This window comes from Eumetopias jubatus, unplaced genomic scaffold (assembly GCF_037043125.1).
Source record: "Eumetopias jubatus isolate StellerSeaLion01/CBP00866 unplaced genomic scaffold, mEumJub1_p1.0 scaffold_7, whole genome shotgun sequence".
NCBI lineage: Eukaryota > Metazoa > Chordata > Mammalia > Carnivora > Otariidae > Eumetopias > Eumetopias jubatus.
Window position 1 is genome coordinate 12,911,921 of NW_028274813.1, and position 16,735 is coordinate 12,928,655.

General features: G+C 49.7%; 1 protein-coding gene across 1 annotated transcript in view; it reads right to left on the reverse strand.

The window, feature by feature from the left end:
* The window catches only part of DGLUCY (D-glutamate cyclase), a 44,813-nt gene extending 37,074 nt beyond the window's left edge, over positions 1-7,739 (reverse strand). The window contains 4 exon segments of the mRNA XM_088025153.1: positions 2,212-2,284; positions 2,287-2,408; positions 4,170-4,323; positions 7,631-7,739. Of these exon segments, the coding sequence (XP_087881279.1) occupies positions 2,212-2,284; positions 2,287-2,408; positions 4,170-4,323; positions 7,631-7,739 (458 nt within the window).
* Positions 7,740-16,735: the final 8,996 nt, after the last annotated feature.

Below are 16,735 nucleotides of genomic sequence, written 5' to 3' on the forward strand. Positions count from 1 at the left end.
GGTGTGGGTCTGTGTCCAGACCCCATCAAGCCCTGCCTTGCTCCTCCTGCCTTGGGATGGCCTGCGTGACTTTCTCTGGTGGTGGTGTTTTCTCCCCTAAATGGTTTCTGGTCGCCACAGTGGGGCTTACATGGCCAGGATGGTGATCGGCAGGGACAGTCTTGGCTACTGCTGAAGGGCTTGCTGTTGGCACTGAGGGGGAAAATACACCACCCCCAAATACACAAGTTCGGCATACTGGTTATTTTGAATTAAAGTTCCTTGGGAAACCTCCAGTGCAAGAAAAACATTCTGACATCCCTTCCCCTCCCCCAACCGTGAAAAGCAGGAAATAAATCTCCCGCATGGAGGTACCCTCCCTGTACCAGGAGGGTAGAAGCCACCCTTATGACCAGCGATGGGAAATCCAAGGCCCAGAGGGCTCTCTCAACAAACCTTGCGACTTCCTCACTAATCTACCACCCCAAGCCCGAGCTTCTCTGTCTTGTCAGTCCTTCACAAATTCATTGTTTGTCTGAGAGGCACAAAAGCCGCCTGCTTTGGTCACTTCTTGGAGCCTCACACCTTTGGGTCTCCTGTAGGTACGACGCTAAACTTGTTTTTCTCCTGTTAATCCTTCTCACGTCAATTTAAGTAGGAGACCCGCCGAAGGACGTCGAAGGGAAGAAGGGACAGGTTTCCCTCCCCTGCAGCACGCTGGTGGTGTCTGCCTGGTTGGCGTGTGAATCACAGCACTTGGGAAGGGACACAGGTCGGGGACTTTCACAGGGGACAGGCAGGGCTCCCCTCAGGGCCAACACTGAATACAGGAGGGCTGGCTGGTCTTTTTGGATAGAGCCCCCGGCCAGACGGGACCACGCTGAACCAAAGCCGTTGGTTAGGTGCGGTGTCACGGGGAAAGGATGGCTCTGCTGAGCGCCCACTAGGGGCAGTGACAAGCACTCGGTGACAAGCATCCTTTCCTCATCACACCCCCACCGGTGACACTTTACAGACAGGAGCCGGGGGTCCTGGGTTCCAGGCTGGCTTTGGGATGTGGCCAAGTCCTCTTCCCTCTCCAGGCTTTAAGTTCCTCGTCTAAATGAAGGGTTGCACGTGATGTACCTGCTGCAAATGGCCATGTGTTTGGGGGGGCCAGACCCTGCCTGGGACCCCCATCCCACCCCAGTAGCTATACTTCTGCCCCCGCCCTCCCTTGCCCTGCGAAAACCGCTCAGGCACATACTTCACACATGAAAATTGCTTCTCGGGGCGCCTGGGTGGCTCAGTTGGTTAAGCATCCAACTCTTGGTTTCAGCTTAGGTCATGATCCTGCGGTCATGGGATCGAGCCCCGCATCGGGCTCTGCACTCAGCATGGAATCGGCTTCTGATTCTCTTTCCCTCTCCTTCACCCTCACTTACTCTGTCTCTCAAATAAATAAATAAAATCTTAAAAAAAAGAAAAGAAAAGAAAATTGCTTCTCATCAGAAGCAGCTCAGGCCTCCCTGGCAGGAGCCCACACCGGGCAAATTTTAATAAGCGCCCGGGAGCCCAGGACCACATCTGCAGTCTGAGGCCTCCACAGACAGACCCGCAGCCGACCGACCACCCCTCCAGCATGGTGGCCCCTCGGGCTTCACACAGCCATCCTGGGAGGGGTCAGCGGCCTGAGGGAATCTGGTTCTCTCCCCTTGACCAGCAGTGGCTGACGTGGAACTGCAGCGACACAGCAGGGGGGCGACCCCCAACAGGGCGAGGGTCTCAGAGAGGCGACCACCAGGCGCCACCGTGGGCTGAGAACACGACCCAGCTCTCCTGACAGAAACCCAACGGGCTGGCCGAGGCTCCTCCACAACTCCCCGGGGCCTTTCACCGGCCAGGCACGCTCTCCCCGAAGCCAGCATGCTGGAGCCAAGGAGGATTTTCAAAAAGCCCACTGAGATGCTCTGAGTTAAAGGAGCCAGACCAAACTCCAAACTGGTTTGGTTTACACAGCAGCAACGATCGGTCTGTAAGGACTTGACTCCCACGTTCAAGGCCACCCAGGGCTCATCCCATTTTCCAGCTGAGGGGACAAGCTCAGGGAGGCTGCCCTACCTGGGCTGCACACCTAGCAGTGGCTGAGCTGGGGCCACGTCAGTCTCCTTTCTCCCATGTCAGTGTTCTCCGAACCACGAGAAAACACAGGGTGCCCCACCTGTTCAAGTCATTGTCAATTGTGTCCTTACTTTGTAGGCCCCCACGAGACCGTGGCGGGCCGAGTCTCCTCTGGGGAGCCCCACCTTCTCCAGAGCTGCTTCCGGGAGAAGCCACAGTCCACGAAGAAGGCCACCATGTCCTCCAGGGGCTCCGTGTAGTCCTCCAGCAAGGTCAGGCTGCCCGCGCAGGCGCTGAACTCGTACTTCTGGAACTGGGGGCAGCCCGTCCTGAGGACACAGGGGAAAGCTCACAGGCCCCAGGCCCAAGATGGCCCCTGACCATGCACTGTTTGAAAGGGTAGGGGAGAGTGAAGCGGATGTCTGGAGCTGAAGTTTCAGGCACCTTGCTGGCATCCTTCAAATCATGCCAGATTGGAAACCAATAAATCAGCGTGCATATAATGTACTCCCTGCTCCCACCCCATTACACTTTCTATAACCTCAGCCCAACACCAGCCAAACCAGCAAGAAAAACAAAACAAAAACAAAAATAATGGCGCCCTCTCTGCCATTGAGGCAGGGCCGGCAGACCAAAGGGACAGAGGGCACACCTCTCAAGAAGTTTCCAGCGCTAGCAGTGGGTGAGGCCTTTCTCTTTCCTGAAAGGAACTTTTCCATAGAGTTGAAAGATTCTGGTTATAAGCCTATTCTTCATTCACTCCAAAATCATTTTGCTCAGCCATTCCTTCATGCCAGACACAAGCCAGGTGATGGGCCAATACTGATAGAGGGATCACCGGCCCAGCCCTGAAGCAGCATGCAATCCTGCACTGGCGACACAAAATACTTGCAACACAGAGCAGTTAGTGTTAACAGTCCAGGTAGAGGAGTGACCCAGAGAAGAGAGAAATCCATTCTCTCCCACAAAGGGGACGGTGCTGGAGCTGGGTCCTGAGGGATGAACAGGAGTTCACCAGCCGCACAAGGAGGAAAGCACATCCTAGGCAGAGGGAACGGTATGTGAACAGCATGGAGGCATCAAACATGTGACCCATTGGGCGATGATCTGCTCTAGGAGTCCCCGAGAAGGCAGCATGGGGTGTTAGGAAAAAACATAAGGACCTGACCTTGGGTCTAGATGGGGTTTCTGAGGGACGCTCCCACCCTAGAGTCCACAAAAAGATAAAAGCAGAATGTTATTGAGAAGCTTTCTCTTTGGGGAGAGGACTGGGGATGGCTGGAGGGTCAGGAGTGGGGGAGGACCCTCAGCTAGGGCCAGGTCACTACAGGTTGGTTTTGTTTTTTTTTTAAGATTTTATTTTATTTGTTTGAGAGAGATTGAGAGCACACACATGTGTGTGAGCAGGGAGAGGGGGAGAGGGAGAAAAACAGACTCCCTGCCGAACGCAGAGCCCAACATGGGGCTCGATCTCACGACCCTGAGATCATCACCTGAGCTGAAATCAAGAGTCAGACGCGCAACCGACAGAGCTACCCAGGCGCCCCGCACAGGTCTTGCTGTCAGGCTGAGGTGCAAGGCACGGGAAGGTGCTGAAGATTGAAATAGGGAAAGTCGCTCTGGGGGGCGAGTGGGAGACAGAGAAGATGCAAGCCTGAGCTGGGGCGGTGGGAGCAATGTGGGATCCCTGCAATGCTTCTGTGGAAGCAGGCAGTGGGGCCATGACGCAATATGTTCTGTTCCTAAGTCTGGAGGACACACTGCACAGTGTCAATAGTGCTGTCTCTGGGCCTGGTTCATACGAGAGTTTTTATTTTCTTCCTCGTGCTGTGCGGACGGGTTTCTGGCCTGGGTGTTGAAGTGGGTGGGTGACGGCACCAGCAACATTTCTGCAGCCGGGAAGGAACTTTCTGGGTGATCCCCAAGATTTTTCCCAGGGCAGGGGCATGGGACAGGAGCAGGGGTAGGGATGGGAATGGAGGGGAGGACAGCTCGTTCCTGAGTGAGTCATGAGCGAGGCTCTGTGCTGGGCACGGAGGGTCCCCGTGGCTGGACACAGAGGTCCCTGTTGACGCTCCCAAGCATTTTACGTGGGGTCCGGGACACCGTTTGGGGCAGGCGAGGGCCACGTGCCTGGCTCACGGAGGCCCAGCAGGGGCAGAGGGCCACTGTTGGCTTGGCAGAACTTTTCAAAGGCTGGAGCCAGGGACCGGTGCAGGACCATCACGCTACCCGGTCGCCGCCCTGGGTTTGGCTAGAGAAGAGACACATGCTTGGTCAGTTGCTTCTTGGTAGAACCTTTTCATTTAACTCTTTCTTGCAGCACAGCACAGAAAAATGCCCGTAAGCATACAGCTTGGTGAATTTTCAGGAATCGAACACACCCAGGTCACCAGCACTTAGGTCAAGAAACAGAACATTATGAACGTCCCAGAATCCCTTTGGGCCCCTTATGGTCATCACCCCAGCCCCCACGGTAGACACTACCTGGACTTCTACAGATTCCTTTTGCCTGTGCTTCATCTGATGGAATCATACACGTGAGCCTTTAGCGTCTGGTTTCTGTCACTCAGCCATACGTTTAGGAGATCCATCCATACTGCAGTGTTTGACAGCAGCTGGTTCATCCTGGTTGCTGTGTGATATACTCATTATCACAACATACTTACCCAGCCCTGTTGCAGATGGACATTAACAAAACAGTGTGTTTGGCATATTCTCCTTTTCATAAAATTGATGAGAGAAAGAGCTAGAAGGAAATACATCTACATGTTAATCCTGGTTCTCTCCGGCGACAAGACTGGGTGATTTTTTTATGTTCTCTTTTGTGCTTTTCTCAATATTCCCAAATTTATGTAATAAATAGGTAGCATTCTGTAACTGGAGAGAAAACAAACAAGAAAAGTTATGGTTTTTTCTTTTAAAAAAGGATTATTTCCTTTAAAAAGACCATCCCAAAGAAAAACATAATTATGCTGTTTTGGAGAAATAAGCTTGGTGACAATTCTAAATGCTCAATTTGCTGTATCAACATGTGGACATCTCTTTTCCACAATGATACTGTCAGCTAATACTTTCGGGGTGCTTATTACATGCCAGGCTGTCTGTGGGAAGTAATTTATAGATGTAATCACTTGTATTTTATACACGAGGAGAACAAGGCTCGAAGGGATGAAGTGACATTGTGCAGCTGGTGCAAGGCACAGCCAGGATTTAAGCGTGAGATGGGGGGACCCCCGAGTCTCTCTCAGGTCACCACGGGGCTGCAGGCACCGGGCCTCCCTAGGGTGGATCCACCACCCCCTCTGTCACCTTCCTCCTTGGGGATGGTAGAATGAAGCAGCTGCGACCATCCGCAGGGAAAGTTCTAGAACCACCTTCTGCTCTAACGGCCTGGAACTGACCTCAAACCCTCAGTGCCTGCCAACGCTACAGATTTTCAAAACGAGGGCAGACTGGACACTTCCAGCCCCTGAAAGCCCAAGGAAGCTAACTGCACATCTCGAGCAAGCCCAGCGTGTCTCCAGAAAATCTGGAGTGAGGTGGAAGGGAATTCAGCCAGCCTAGAAGCCTCGCTTTCCTTAGCTGCCCCTTTCTCACCTCCAAAGCCTGTTGGGAGAGCAAACTGGATTTTTAACACCACAAATCAGACAGGTTATTATGTACACAAAGCTTCTTTGTTTCCCTTTTAATTAAATGTACTTCAGAGGGCACCATGTTTTGGGTTTGTTCATCTCCACCGCTGATTGGAGAGAGTCCCCCGGTTGTCCCCCTTAGCAACAGGACACCAAGAGAGGGCTCTGTGGCGGGTGGCTTTTTGGAACGGGTGGTAGACACGTGAGGGGAGGGTCTGAAGTGATTGCTGCATACCCTGGGTCTCTTGAGCTCTATCTAAGGTTGTGATGGCTTTTTTTCTTTGTGAAGAGAAATGAAGCGAGTCTTCTAAGGCCTTTTACCTCAACGCAATGTTTTTCTTTTCTTTTTTTTTTTAATTTAATGATGAGAGAGAGAGAGAGAGAGAGAGAGAGAGAAGCCCCTTTAACATTCCTAATCTGATGTAAACCCCTGGGGAAGGACTATGGAAGACATAGTCCCAAACTGGGGTGTCCAGCTGTTCTGAAGAATGAGCGTCTTTCCTTGTGGCGCTTTCCATGACAGCAGCCAACCTGGATTGACCGTCTTACCCACACGAGCTCAATTACTCCTCCCGACAGCTCCTTAGGGAGGATTATATTGTTATGTCCAGTTTCCAGGTGAGCCCACAGCTATGGCCAGTAAAGGGCCAAGCAGGGACTCGCACCCAGGCTCTCTGATGTGCTCGGCTCTCTTGGCTCCCCAAAGTTCTAGCGAGCAATGGGGTTCAGCAGGTGTTTGTTGGTATGTTGTGTGTACGACGGGTTGTGGGAGACCATTACCTTGGTGGCTTTCAATAAAGCACATTTGCCCGTGTTCACAGCGCTGACTGGCCCCTTCCCTGTTGACTCTGTCCTTGGCTGCATGCCTTGCTTTGACAATGGGACATTAAGAAGTATGACATAAGCAGGGGTTTGATATGTGCTAACTAATTACAGCTTGTCCTCCTGGAGCCCTGAGCTACCTTGTAAAGAAGTTTGGCTACCACTGCTGGGGAGGCTCCATGGCAAGAAAGAAGCATTAGGTCAGCCCTGGGCTGCTCCAGATCCTCCCAGTGGACACTCCAGACACATGAGGAAGGAGCCATCATAGATGGTCCAGCCCCAGCAGACAGGACACCACATGAAGCAGAAGAACCGCCCCACTAAGCACAGCCTCATTGCAGAATATGGTTTAAGCTGCTAAGTTTGGGGGTGCTTTGTTATGAACAATGGATAATTCTACTGGCCCAGAAATAGCAACAGAGCCGGACGTGTCAATCAACAATGAGAACTGTCCTGCTCTAGCACTTTTTTTAAAAAATTTTTTATTGTTATGTTAATCACCATACATTACATCATTAGTTTTTGATGTCTGCTCTAGCACTTTAAACCACGCTACTGGCTCTCCCTCTGGTGATCCCCATTACCAGAAAAGTCTTCCTTGTCATGAAATTTTGCTGGGACTTGGGTCAGTAACAACCTGGATGTCTGTTTTCCCTCACAGGACCTTTCTGAGCCTTGCGTGTCACGCGTCACTCCAGGAAGAGACTGGGGAGATGGTGCAGAGGAGACCAAAACAGGGGTACTTGGTCTAAATCGAAGCCAGCTTAAAATGCAGTGTAGTCTGGGGGCACCTTTCCCCGGAGGGAAAACCCACTGCATCATCTGAGGCCAGTGGTGCTTCTCCCCGTGGAGGTGGGGTGACCGAGCAGAACTGTTGGTGCTGAGCCGTCTGATAAGGTTTTCACGCCTGAGTCTTCTGGCCCAAGTGCGAGACCTCCTTCTGCGAAGTTAAGTAGCGACCAGAAGTAATATCCTCCTGCCCTTACTTCCTGTTTCCCAAGCCGAAGCTAGAAATCTCAGGAATTCCTGGGCCCGGCACAGCTGGTATATCTAGGGATTTTTTTCTTTCTTTTTTTTTAAGCATCTGGCACCACTTACCCCCAGCCATGCCGGACACATTCTTATGTTTGGTTTCTTTTGTAGAATCAGGGTCCTAATGGCAGGGGGAAGGTAGGACTTCAGGTGGAGTGTGAAGGTTATCATGCCGTCCTTGAAGGGGCCAGAGTCTGGGTGAAGGAAAGAAGGGGGACAAAATGAGAAGCACAGCTTTCCCAAAGGTTGCAGATTTGGTGTCAAGTACTTACCACCTCCCCTCTGGCCCTTCCTGGTCCTGCCCCGAGTGGGCATTGTTTGGAGAAAATTCTCCCCCTACCCCTGCCCACATTCCCAGTCCCTTCATGTCTCAGTTGCTTGCTTTCTTCTTCTTTTTTTTTTTTTTAAAGATTTTATTTATTCATTTTGAGAGGGGGGGGAGGGGCAGAGGGAGAGGGAGAGACTCTCAAGCAGGAGCCTTCCCCCGCCCCTCGCCGGGCAAGCGCGCAGTCAATGCAGGGCTCCATCTCACGCCCCTGAGATCATGACCTGAGCCGAAACCTAGAGCCAGATGAACCACCCAGGCACCCCCTCATGTCTCAGTTTCTAATGAGAAATTCCCAAAACTTCAAGACCTTTGCTCAAGCCCCTCCCCTGGCCTGGAACGTCCTCCATCCCTCCTTCCTGAAGACCATCCCATTCCTCAAAACTGGTTGGAAGCTTCCCCGTCTAGGCAGCAACCCCTAGGCCCACCCTGGCTGCTGCTGGGCCTCAGCGTCCCCAAAGTGTTCTTTGAGCCACTGACTTTGGCCTGATGTTTTCCTTGACTCTGAACGCCCCCTTTCTCTTTCCCAGGGAGACCCCCAAGTACCTGGAGAGCAGGGCCACCTCCTGGGCCTCGCCCAGGGCTTACACAGCTGAAGCACACAGCACACCAACAACACTTATGCTCCAATGAACAGACAACAGCATGCCACGTGTACTCACAAATGAAACAAGAGGCCAGACTTTCTGTCTACGTGTGACTCCTGTCATTTAGATTTGGGTGCCCAGAAGAAACGGATTTTATGTTTTCTGCTTTATAATCCCTGCCGCACCCCCCTACGACTCTAGGTACAGGGCCTCACAGAGATTTTTGGTGTATGAATAAAATCCTGTAGATTTTTAAATATAGAGATTGTGTCAAAGCTCCAGGAAATTGCACTCAGAAAGGAATCCTCTGTGTTGACTTCCTGTGAAAATTAATAAAAGGAAACTAGTTTATTTCAGTTTATAGTTTAGTTTAAAAAAAAAAAAAAATGGAGCTGGGAGGCCAGCAGGGGGCGCTCTCGCGCCCTGCCCCTGGGCCTACCCAACAGAAGACCTACACCTGGCAAGTCCCATACTACTTCAGCTACTATTTTACTGCCCTAGCAGGAGGAAGGAAGGTTTCCTCCTCTCCCACAACACCCCGGTCAATGACAGTCACCGCTCAGCCAGCAAGGACCCACTTACACGTCGAACCCCCAGTTTACTCCAACGGACTTTTTTGTTTCTCTAACAGCCCTCCCAACCTCCCCCTTTTCTCTGGAAAGGAGCTCCCTCTCTTTTGTTCCCCAGACTTGCCTCTGGACTTGCCTATGGTTTGACCCCAGCTTGCTTGTCCTGAATTGCAATTCTCTGCTATCTCCAAATAAACCCATTTTTGCTGGTAAAATAGCTGGCAGTTTCATTTTTAAGTTTAACACGCTCTAGAAAGAGGTTTTGATGCGTCAGCAGAATCTAGGGCTAGGTAGATGAAGAAAGGAAAAAAATGACAGAGAAGAAAAGTGTAGCATAGCGAATATGGTCAATAACATCGCAATCCTTTTGCGTGGTCAACAGGTGGTGACTATCATTATCATGGTGAGCACTGAGTAATGCATAGTTATCAAATCAGTATTTGTACACCTGAAACTAATATAACATTTTATGTCACCTATACTTCAATTACACACAAAAAATCTAGGGCTAGACAGTCACATCGTGTCAGCCTCCAAGGCACAGCCCAAGTCTTCTTCATCCCGATATACCACACGCCTAGCACCATGCCTGACACAAAAGTGGGAGTTCAGTGTTTGTTGAATGACTAGCTGACTGCAGAATGGATGAAAGCAGGAATCTAGGACAGTGTCCACAGTGAAGGTTCTGGACAAGCAAGGTTTTCCCCAACGCTTTCTGTTTTTTTCTTAAAGATTTATTTATTTATTTGAGAGAGAGAGAGAAAGAGTGAGAGAGAGAGAGAAAACACAAGCCAGGGGTAGGGGCAGAGGGAAGGGGAGAAGCAGAATGCCCGCTGAGCAGGGAGCCCGATGCGTGGCTTGATCCCGATCCCAGGACTCCAGTGTCATGACCTGAGCCAAAGGCAGATGCTTAACGGACTGAGCCACCCAGGCGCCCCTCCACAACCCTTTCTATCTAGAGAAGAACCCAATGAGATTCCAAACCACCAATGTATGTTTTCAACTCCAAGTTTATAGATAGAAAACCGGGCAAACCCCAAAGCCATTTTAATGGAGAATTTGAGATTGTATGAAAACTCTAACAAACAAAAGGTAAGAAATAATTGCCCTGGAAAGGGTAGAAATGTATTTTAAACCGACGGTGAGTGCTTTAATAGCCACAGAACAGACTGCTTCGGGGGCACGGAGGAGAGAACAGTTGGTCCCACAGGGCTTGAGGGGGTTGTGTGCCTGGAGGGTCAGGGGAGGTAGGATTCCATTCCCCAGTTGAAGATACTGAGGATTAAAGCAGCTGCTTTGGCAGGTCAAGCCTGAGCTTGCCTGCTGGCCTGAGAAAGCCCTCCTGGACGTGGCAGGCCTGACTTCTTGGCCAAGCATCCAAGGCACCCCCTGAAGTCCTGATGTCTGTGGTTCCCCAGGGCCACAGCAGAAGGCTTAGCACCTCAGCCAGGCACTCAACAAAGGTCAAAGAGAGAGCCATTCCATAACCGTGTGGGGACGGTGGCCAGACCCCTCTGATAATGGCCTTCACTTCATATCTGTAGGAGAGAATGGATTTTACCCCAAACCTACCGAAATGAGAGACCCCAGGGGTGCCTGTTAACCCTTGCCCCTCATTATTATTACTCAATAAGACAGCAGGTGGGCGTGGGGTGCTGGTTTGCCAATAAATTGTAGCCCAAGCGCAAAAACCTGAGGGTGATTGCCTTTCCTTTCTTTTATTTATTTATTGCTTTAATATAAATTTAAGTGGATCTAGGTCATTCCTGTAATAATGTTGCTTTCCCGGCCTGGAGATAAACGACTGTAGCTTGAAATTCTGCCCTGTGAAATGCACACTGGGAGTGTGCCAGGCACGTGAATATCACCCACTGTGCATGTCAGGAGGGAAAGAAGGCTGAGAACCCCCACCTTACAGAATCATTCCCCCTTGAAGCAGGGGTCAAATAGAGCATGAAGGGCAGGCTCACTGGCTCCTGCCAAAGAAGTGCCTTCAGTACACCACCTGGAGAATACGCAATCACGTAACAAATGATAGCAGTTACCACCCCACCATATATGAGACCCACTGTGTGCCAGGCACTGTGCCAGACCCTTTTCCCTCATTGGTTTATGACCATTGGTTCCTCACCACTGCTCCACAAAGAACATTGTTAACCCCATCATGGATGTTAACCCCATCACGGACAAGGAATGGGTCTTGCGGAGATCAAAGAAGCTCCCTAAAATCCCATAACTAGTAAATGGTAGAGCTCAACCCCAAGAACAAAGTCTAAGTTCATGCTTATTTGACTGATATCTACCTTTCTATGTCTATGTGTATATGTACCCAGCCAGCCAGCCAGCCAGCCCACCATCCATCTTCTGGTGTTAATAGGAATCACATCCTGGGGCACTTGGGTGGCGCAGTCACTTAAGTATCTGACTCTTTGTTTTGGCTCAGGTCATGATCTCAGGATCGTGAGATCAAGCCCCATGTCAGGCTCCACGCTCAGTGCAGTCTGCTTCAGATTCTCTCTCCCTCTCCCTCTGCCCCTCCTGCTCATGCTCTCTCTCTCTAAAATAATAAATAAGTAAATCTAAAGAAAAAAAAAAGAATCACATCCTCAGTAGGAATAGCACGGACCTTCCCCTTTTCCTGCACAAGGTGATTCCAGAGCCAGAGTCTCTTGAGTCCATATGTTTCTTTGGGAACTGAACCCAAAGGTAGAGCATGGGTTCAAACCATGTAGACCAAACCAACTGAAGTTTCTCAGGCTTTCCACCAGGGCCTCCAGCGAATTCACTGCTGAGTGGCCCTGAGGGGCCCAGGGGCCTCAATGCCCAGTGAGGTCTTACTCTAAGTAAGGGATCTAATCAATAAGCACTGGATGGATCCTAAGAAGCTATCTTTCCACTGCGAATTCTCTTTTCTCTTTAGAGAGTAACAAACTTCAAGCCCACAAATATCATTCCCTAGCCTCGAATATACCAGAAAGGGGCCCACAGCCCACCAACTCCTTAGAGGCATCTGACACAGCCCAAAGCTCAGTGTAAAAATATCTCAAGTATGCCTGTCACAGATGACTGAAATTCCACCATTAGAAAGTCATTTCTCTGCTTTACCCAAGCAATCCAGTTGTAGGAAGGCATGCTCCAGATGTGCTCAAATAGTGGGGCTGAATGATGGGAGCACATAGCAGCCCTATTTGTAATAGGAACAATTCAGAGACAACCTACAGAGGTTGATCAACTACACGGAGGAATGGTTAAATAGAAGAGTATCTAAACTATGGCATATCCATATCATACAATGAGATACTATGTAAACATTAAAAAGAATGAGGCTACTCTATACACCTCATATGAACCAATTTCCCAAAGACATAAAATGAACAATGGAAAATGAGTAAAATGAATAATGTAAGGTAAAGGTATTCTCTGTTGAGTAACACACCCATGATGCATTCAAATCCATGTAGACTGTCTCTGGAAGGTTGGAGAAGAGCTGTGCCTGCAGAGCGGGAAAGTAGGTGGATGGGGCCCTCAGCCGGAGTGTGGCTACCACACTGTATTTTATGCAAATGGCACCCTCTGGAGTTGTGCCATGCGGTGGCCCTGAGGGAAGAGGAATTTTCTGTGTTTATCCCTTCTGCACCTTTGAGTGGGACAAAGTGGAAGTATTATGTAATTTAAAAATGGAATTTAATGTAAACATATATAAGGAAGTTAGAATCAGATCCTTTTTAAGTAATCTCTATACCCGACGTGGGGCTTGAACTCACAACCTTGAGACCCAGGGTCACAGGCTCTACCAACCGACCTGCCTGGGTACCCCAGGATTAGGTCCTTTTTAAAGAAATAAAACATTATGATAAAATAAGTCATTCCTGGGGGGCCTTGGTGGCTCAGTTGGGTAAGTGTCTCTCTTTTTTTAAAAAATGTATTTATTTGTGTATTTATGTATTTATTTATTTGAGAGAGAGAGAGAAAGAGAACGAGTTGGGGGAAGGACAGAGGGAGAAGCAGACTCCCCACTGAGCAGGGAGCCCGATGCAGGGCTCGATCCCAGGACCCTGAGATCATGACGTGAGCTGAAGGCAGATTCTTAACCGACTGAGACACCCAGGCGCCCACACATCTGACTCTTGATTTCAGCTCAGGTTATGATCTCAAGGACCGTGAGACTGAGCCCTCTGTATGGCTCCATGCTGGACATGAAGCTTGCTTAAGATTGTCTCTCTCCCTCTCCTTCTGCCCTTCTCCCCCAGCCCCCCTCTCCCTCTCTAAAAATAATAATAATGGGCGCCTGGGTGGCTCAGTTGGTTAAGTGACTGCCTTCGGCTCAGGTCATGATCCTGGAGTCCCGGGATCGAGTCCCACATCGGGCTCCCTGCTCGGCGAGGAGCCTGCTTCTCCCTCTGACCCTCCCCCCTCTCATGTACTCTCTCTCTCTCTCTCTCTCATTCTCACTCTCTCAAAATAAATAAATAAATCTAAAAAAAAATAAATAAATAAAAATAAAAATAATAATAATAATAATAATAAGTCATTCCTTATACTTTCATCACAAGTTTTTCATTCATTTGGGAAATATTTATTTAGTCCCTACTGCATGGGGTGCACTGAGCACACAGAGGTGAGTAAAGCAGAACTCATCCCCATTTAAAAGTCCTGCACGCAGTCAAGTGTGGACACCACGGTGCTAACAACAGCTCTCACTTTCTGGGTGCCTGCTAGGTGCCGAGAGTCCAGACACAATCCATCCTCCATCCATCATTCAACAGGCACATTGCAGGAGAGAGCCCAGATCGGGGGGCGGGGGGGCTGTCAGGATTCCAAACCTGCCTCTACACTCGGCAGGGAATCATTGACCTCCCCATGCCTACCTTCTCCTCTGTAAACAGGGGCTAATAGCAATATGTACCCCACTCAGTGGTGGGAAGAATCCAAGGAGCTGACACATGTGACGGCCTTAGAACAACAGTTCTTGGCCGGGTCCACACTTAGCACCCTGGAAGCGCTGCCTGTTTGCCACTTGGCACTCAGCATGCGGCACGGACTGCAGGGAGTGAGACAGCCACAGCCCACGCTCACGGGGGGTTTACCATCCCCGGAGACAGACATGAAGCACATAATTACTGCTGTCTCTGGCTTCAGTAGCTGTAACACCATGTGCTGAGCACTCGCGGGCCACGTGGATGGGGAGTGGAGGAGGAAAAGAAGCTGGGTCTACCAGGAGGAGTAGGGGTCAGACCCGCGGACGGGCGGGGAGGGGGCTCTCCAGGCCAGGGGACAGCATGAGCAAAAGCAGGGAGGCATGTGAAGGGAACTGGCTTCCTGTGTTGCTGGAATATTTGAGTGGGGGAGCAGGGGCTGGGAGGGCAAGCAGAAGCCAGCTCCTGAGCGATCCAAGAGCAAGGGGGAGTCAGGGTGTTCTGCGGTAGAAGGACTCGGTAAGACTTGCCTTTTGCGTAAAAGAATCTGGGGGCAGGTGGGGGACTGGACTGCAGGGCAGGCAAAGTAGGAGGCTGGCAGAGGAGAGGGGAGACCTGCTGAAGGATGAGCATACAGAAAGTCTCCCGCCTAGACAAGAACCTTGAAGGAGAGCTTCGTTGGCTGGGCTGGACCAGCCAGTGCTTAACATGCTTCCGGGGAGCCGCAGTGGTTACTCCTCTGAAACCGGATAAGAAATCACACACACACACACACACACACTCACACCCAGGAAGGCTTTCTGTTTCCCTTCAGTTCTGCCAGGGAAGGATTTCTGATCTGCTTTATTCCTTGCTGTATCTCCAATACCTACAACAGTGCCTGACACCTGGAAAACACCCAATAAATGTCCACTGTTGGGGGAGACAGACAGAGCAAGTGATATGCACAAAGACAACCATGACAAGAGAGCCAGGCAAGCAGGAGAGAAACCACATGGCTCAAAAGCCCAGGGAAGCAATTATTGCAAGGAGGAATTTGTAATCATGGAGGTCAAGGAGGCTAAAGCCTAACAAGCATCCATCGGCGCCTTACTGCCGTAATGAAGTCATCATGGTTCTGTCAGTTAACAAGCACGGGGAGCACCTGCGCCAGAAGCAGGATTGGGCTTAGCACCTGACCTTGAGGAGTACAAAAAAAATAGTAGGAGACCCAGTCAATTTCCTTGATGTTCACAGTCTGGCCAGGAAGACCTCACTTATTCACAAGCATAAGCAAATTCACAGTAATACAAAACTCCATTTCTGGTTTCTGTCGAGGTCCCCTGGATCCCTTGTGCAGAATCCTACAACTTGATAATGGAAGAATAGAATAAGTAGGTGTACAGACCTTGTCTTCACTCATTAATTTTTGGGGTGGGAGTTGCTCAACGTTTGCCAAGAGAGTGGCTGGTGACAGCCTAAATACAATGGCACATTTGCAAAATAGATGTTGCTGTAAGGAAGAAGCCCATCTTAACTGTATAAATATTTCATAAAAATTTCTTCACTACAATAACAGAGACAAAAGATTAGGGAAAATGCCGGCAGTCATGTTTAGTATTGTTTACCTAATAGTTGAGATACACGTGCTCCCAATAAGCAAAAAGATTGTTAACGAAACACGTATCTTCAATCAAAGCCAATAGTGGTCCCTTTTACTTCCCCTTCCTAAACAATTCAGTCCTAAAGTTATCAGGTAGAGCTGAGTGAGGTAGGAGTCCATGGTGAGGGAGGGAGGGCAGGAGCCACGGTGGCCCAAAGCACGGGATTGGAGATTCAAGTGATGAGGAGGACATCCCCAGGGAGGGTGGTCTGGCCTGTGGTGTCACTGCCTGATCAGGGCAAGGAGGGATGCTGCCTATGGTCAGAGAATGGCAGCCTGGCATGTACTATCAGAGGGTAAGGAGCGTACCCATGTGTGCGTGTACCTGTGTGTGTGTGCATGTGCACATGCACACGTGTGTGCACACACACACACACACATACACACAGGGAAACATATACTCCTTAGCTCTGCCTGGGAGCAGCAACATTTCAATAGGTATGTGTACATCTGGTGCCCAAATCTTGGATTCTAAATACCATCTTCCATTAAAATGAATCAAGAGTCCTTGGAAAAATGGTTGATTCCACAACTGCGGCCCGGAAGTCAGAAGGCGAGCCTAGAACATCTTGTTGTGCTAGAAAGTAAGGGTGCTCTCAAAGAATGATGGGGCCATACAGAAAGGACACAGGATGAAAGAACTCTTCAGCAGTCAAACTAGGGACAATGTGAGCTTTAAGTTAAATAATGATGGAAATGGATATAACCCACTAACTTGTATAGGAATCCATACACTCATGTGGAGATAAAAAAATAATTAAAGTTGATGAGGAAGGAGATATTTACACAGTTTCAAAGTAGCTCCCCATAAAATACCTATCCATTATGAAGAGGAAAAGACTAGTTTTATAGTGAAGAAACCTGGGAGACCCAACCTTAATCATGTGATCAAAGTATAGGAGCAAACCAAAATGGCGGATCCCTTGGTAGGGTACAAGGAGAAGGCAGTATCTCTGTTATGATATTCCCGCCACAATGCACAACTTGAATCTGATCTTAACTGAGGGACGTTCTACAATGTCTGTGATCTTTCAAAGTGTCAAGGTCATGAAAGTCAAGGAGACCCTGAGGAGCTGTACTTCTAGACTGAAGGAGGCTAAACAGGCACACCTAAATCCAAGAGGCATT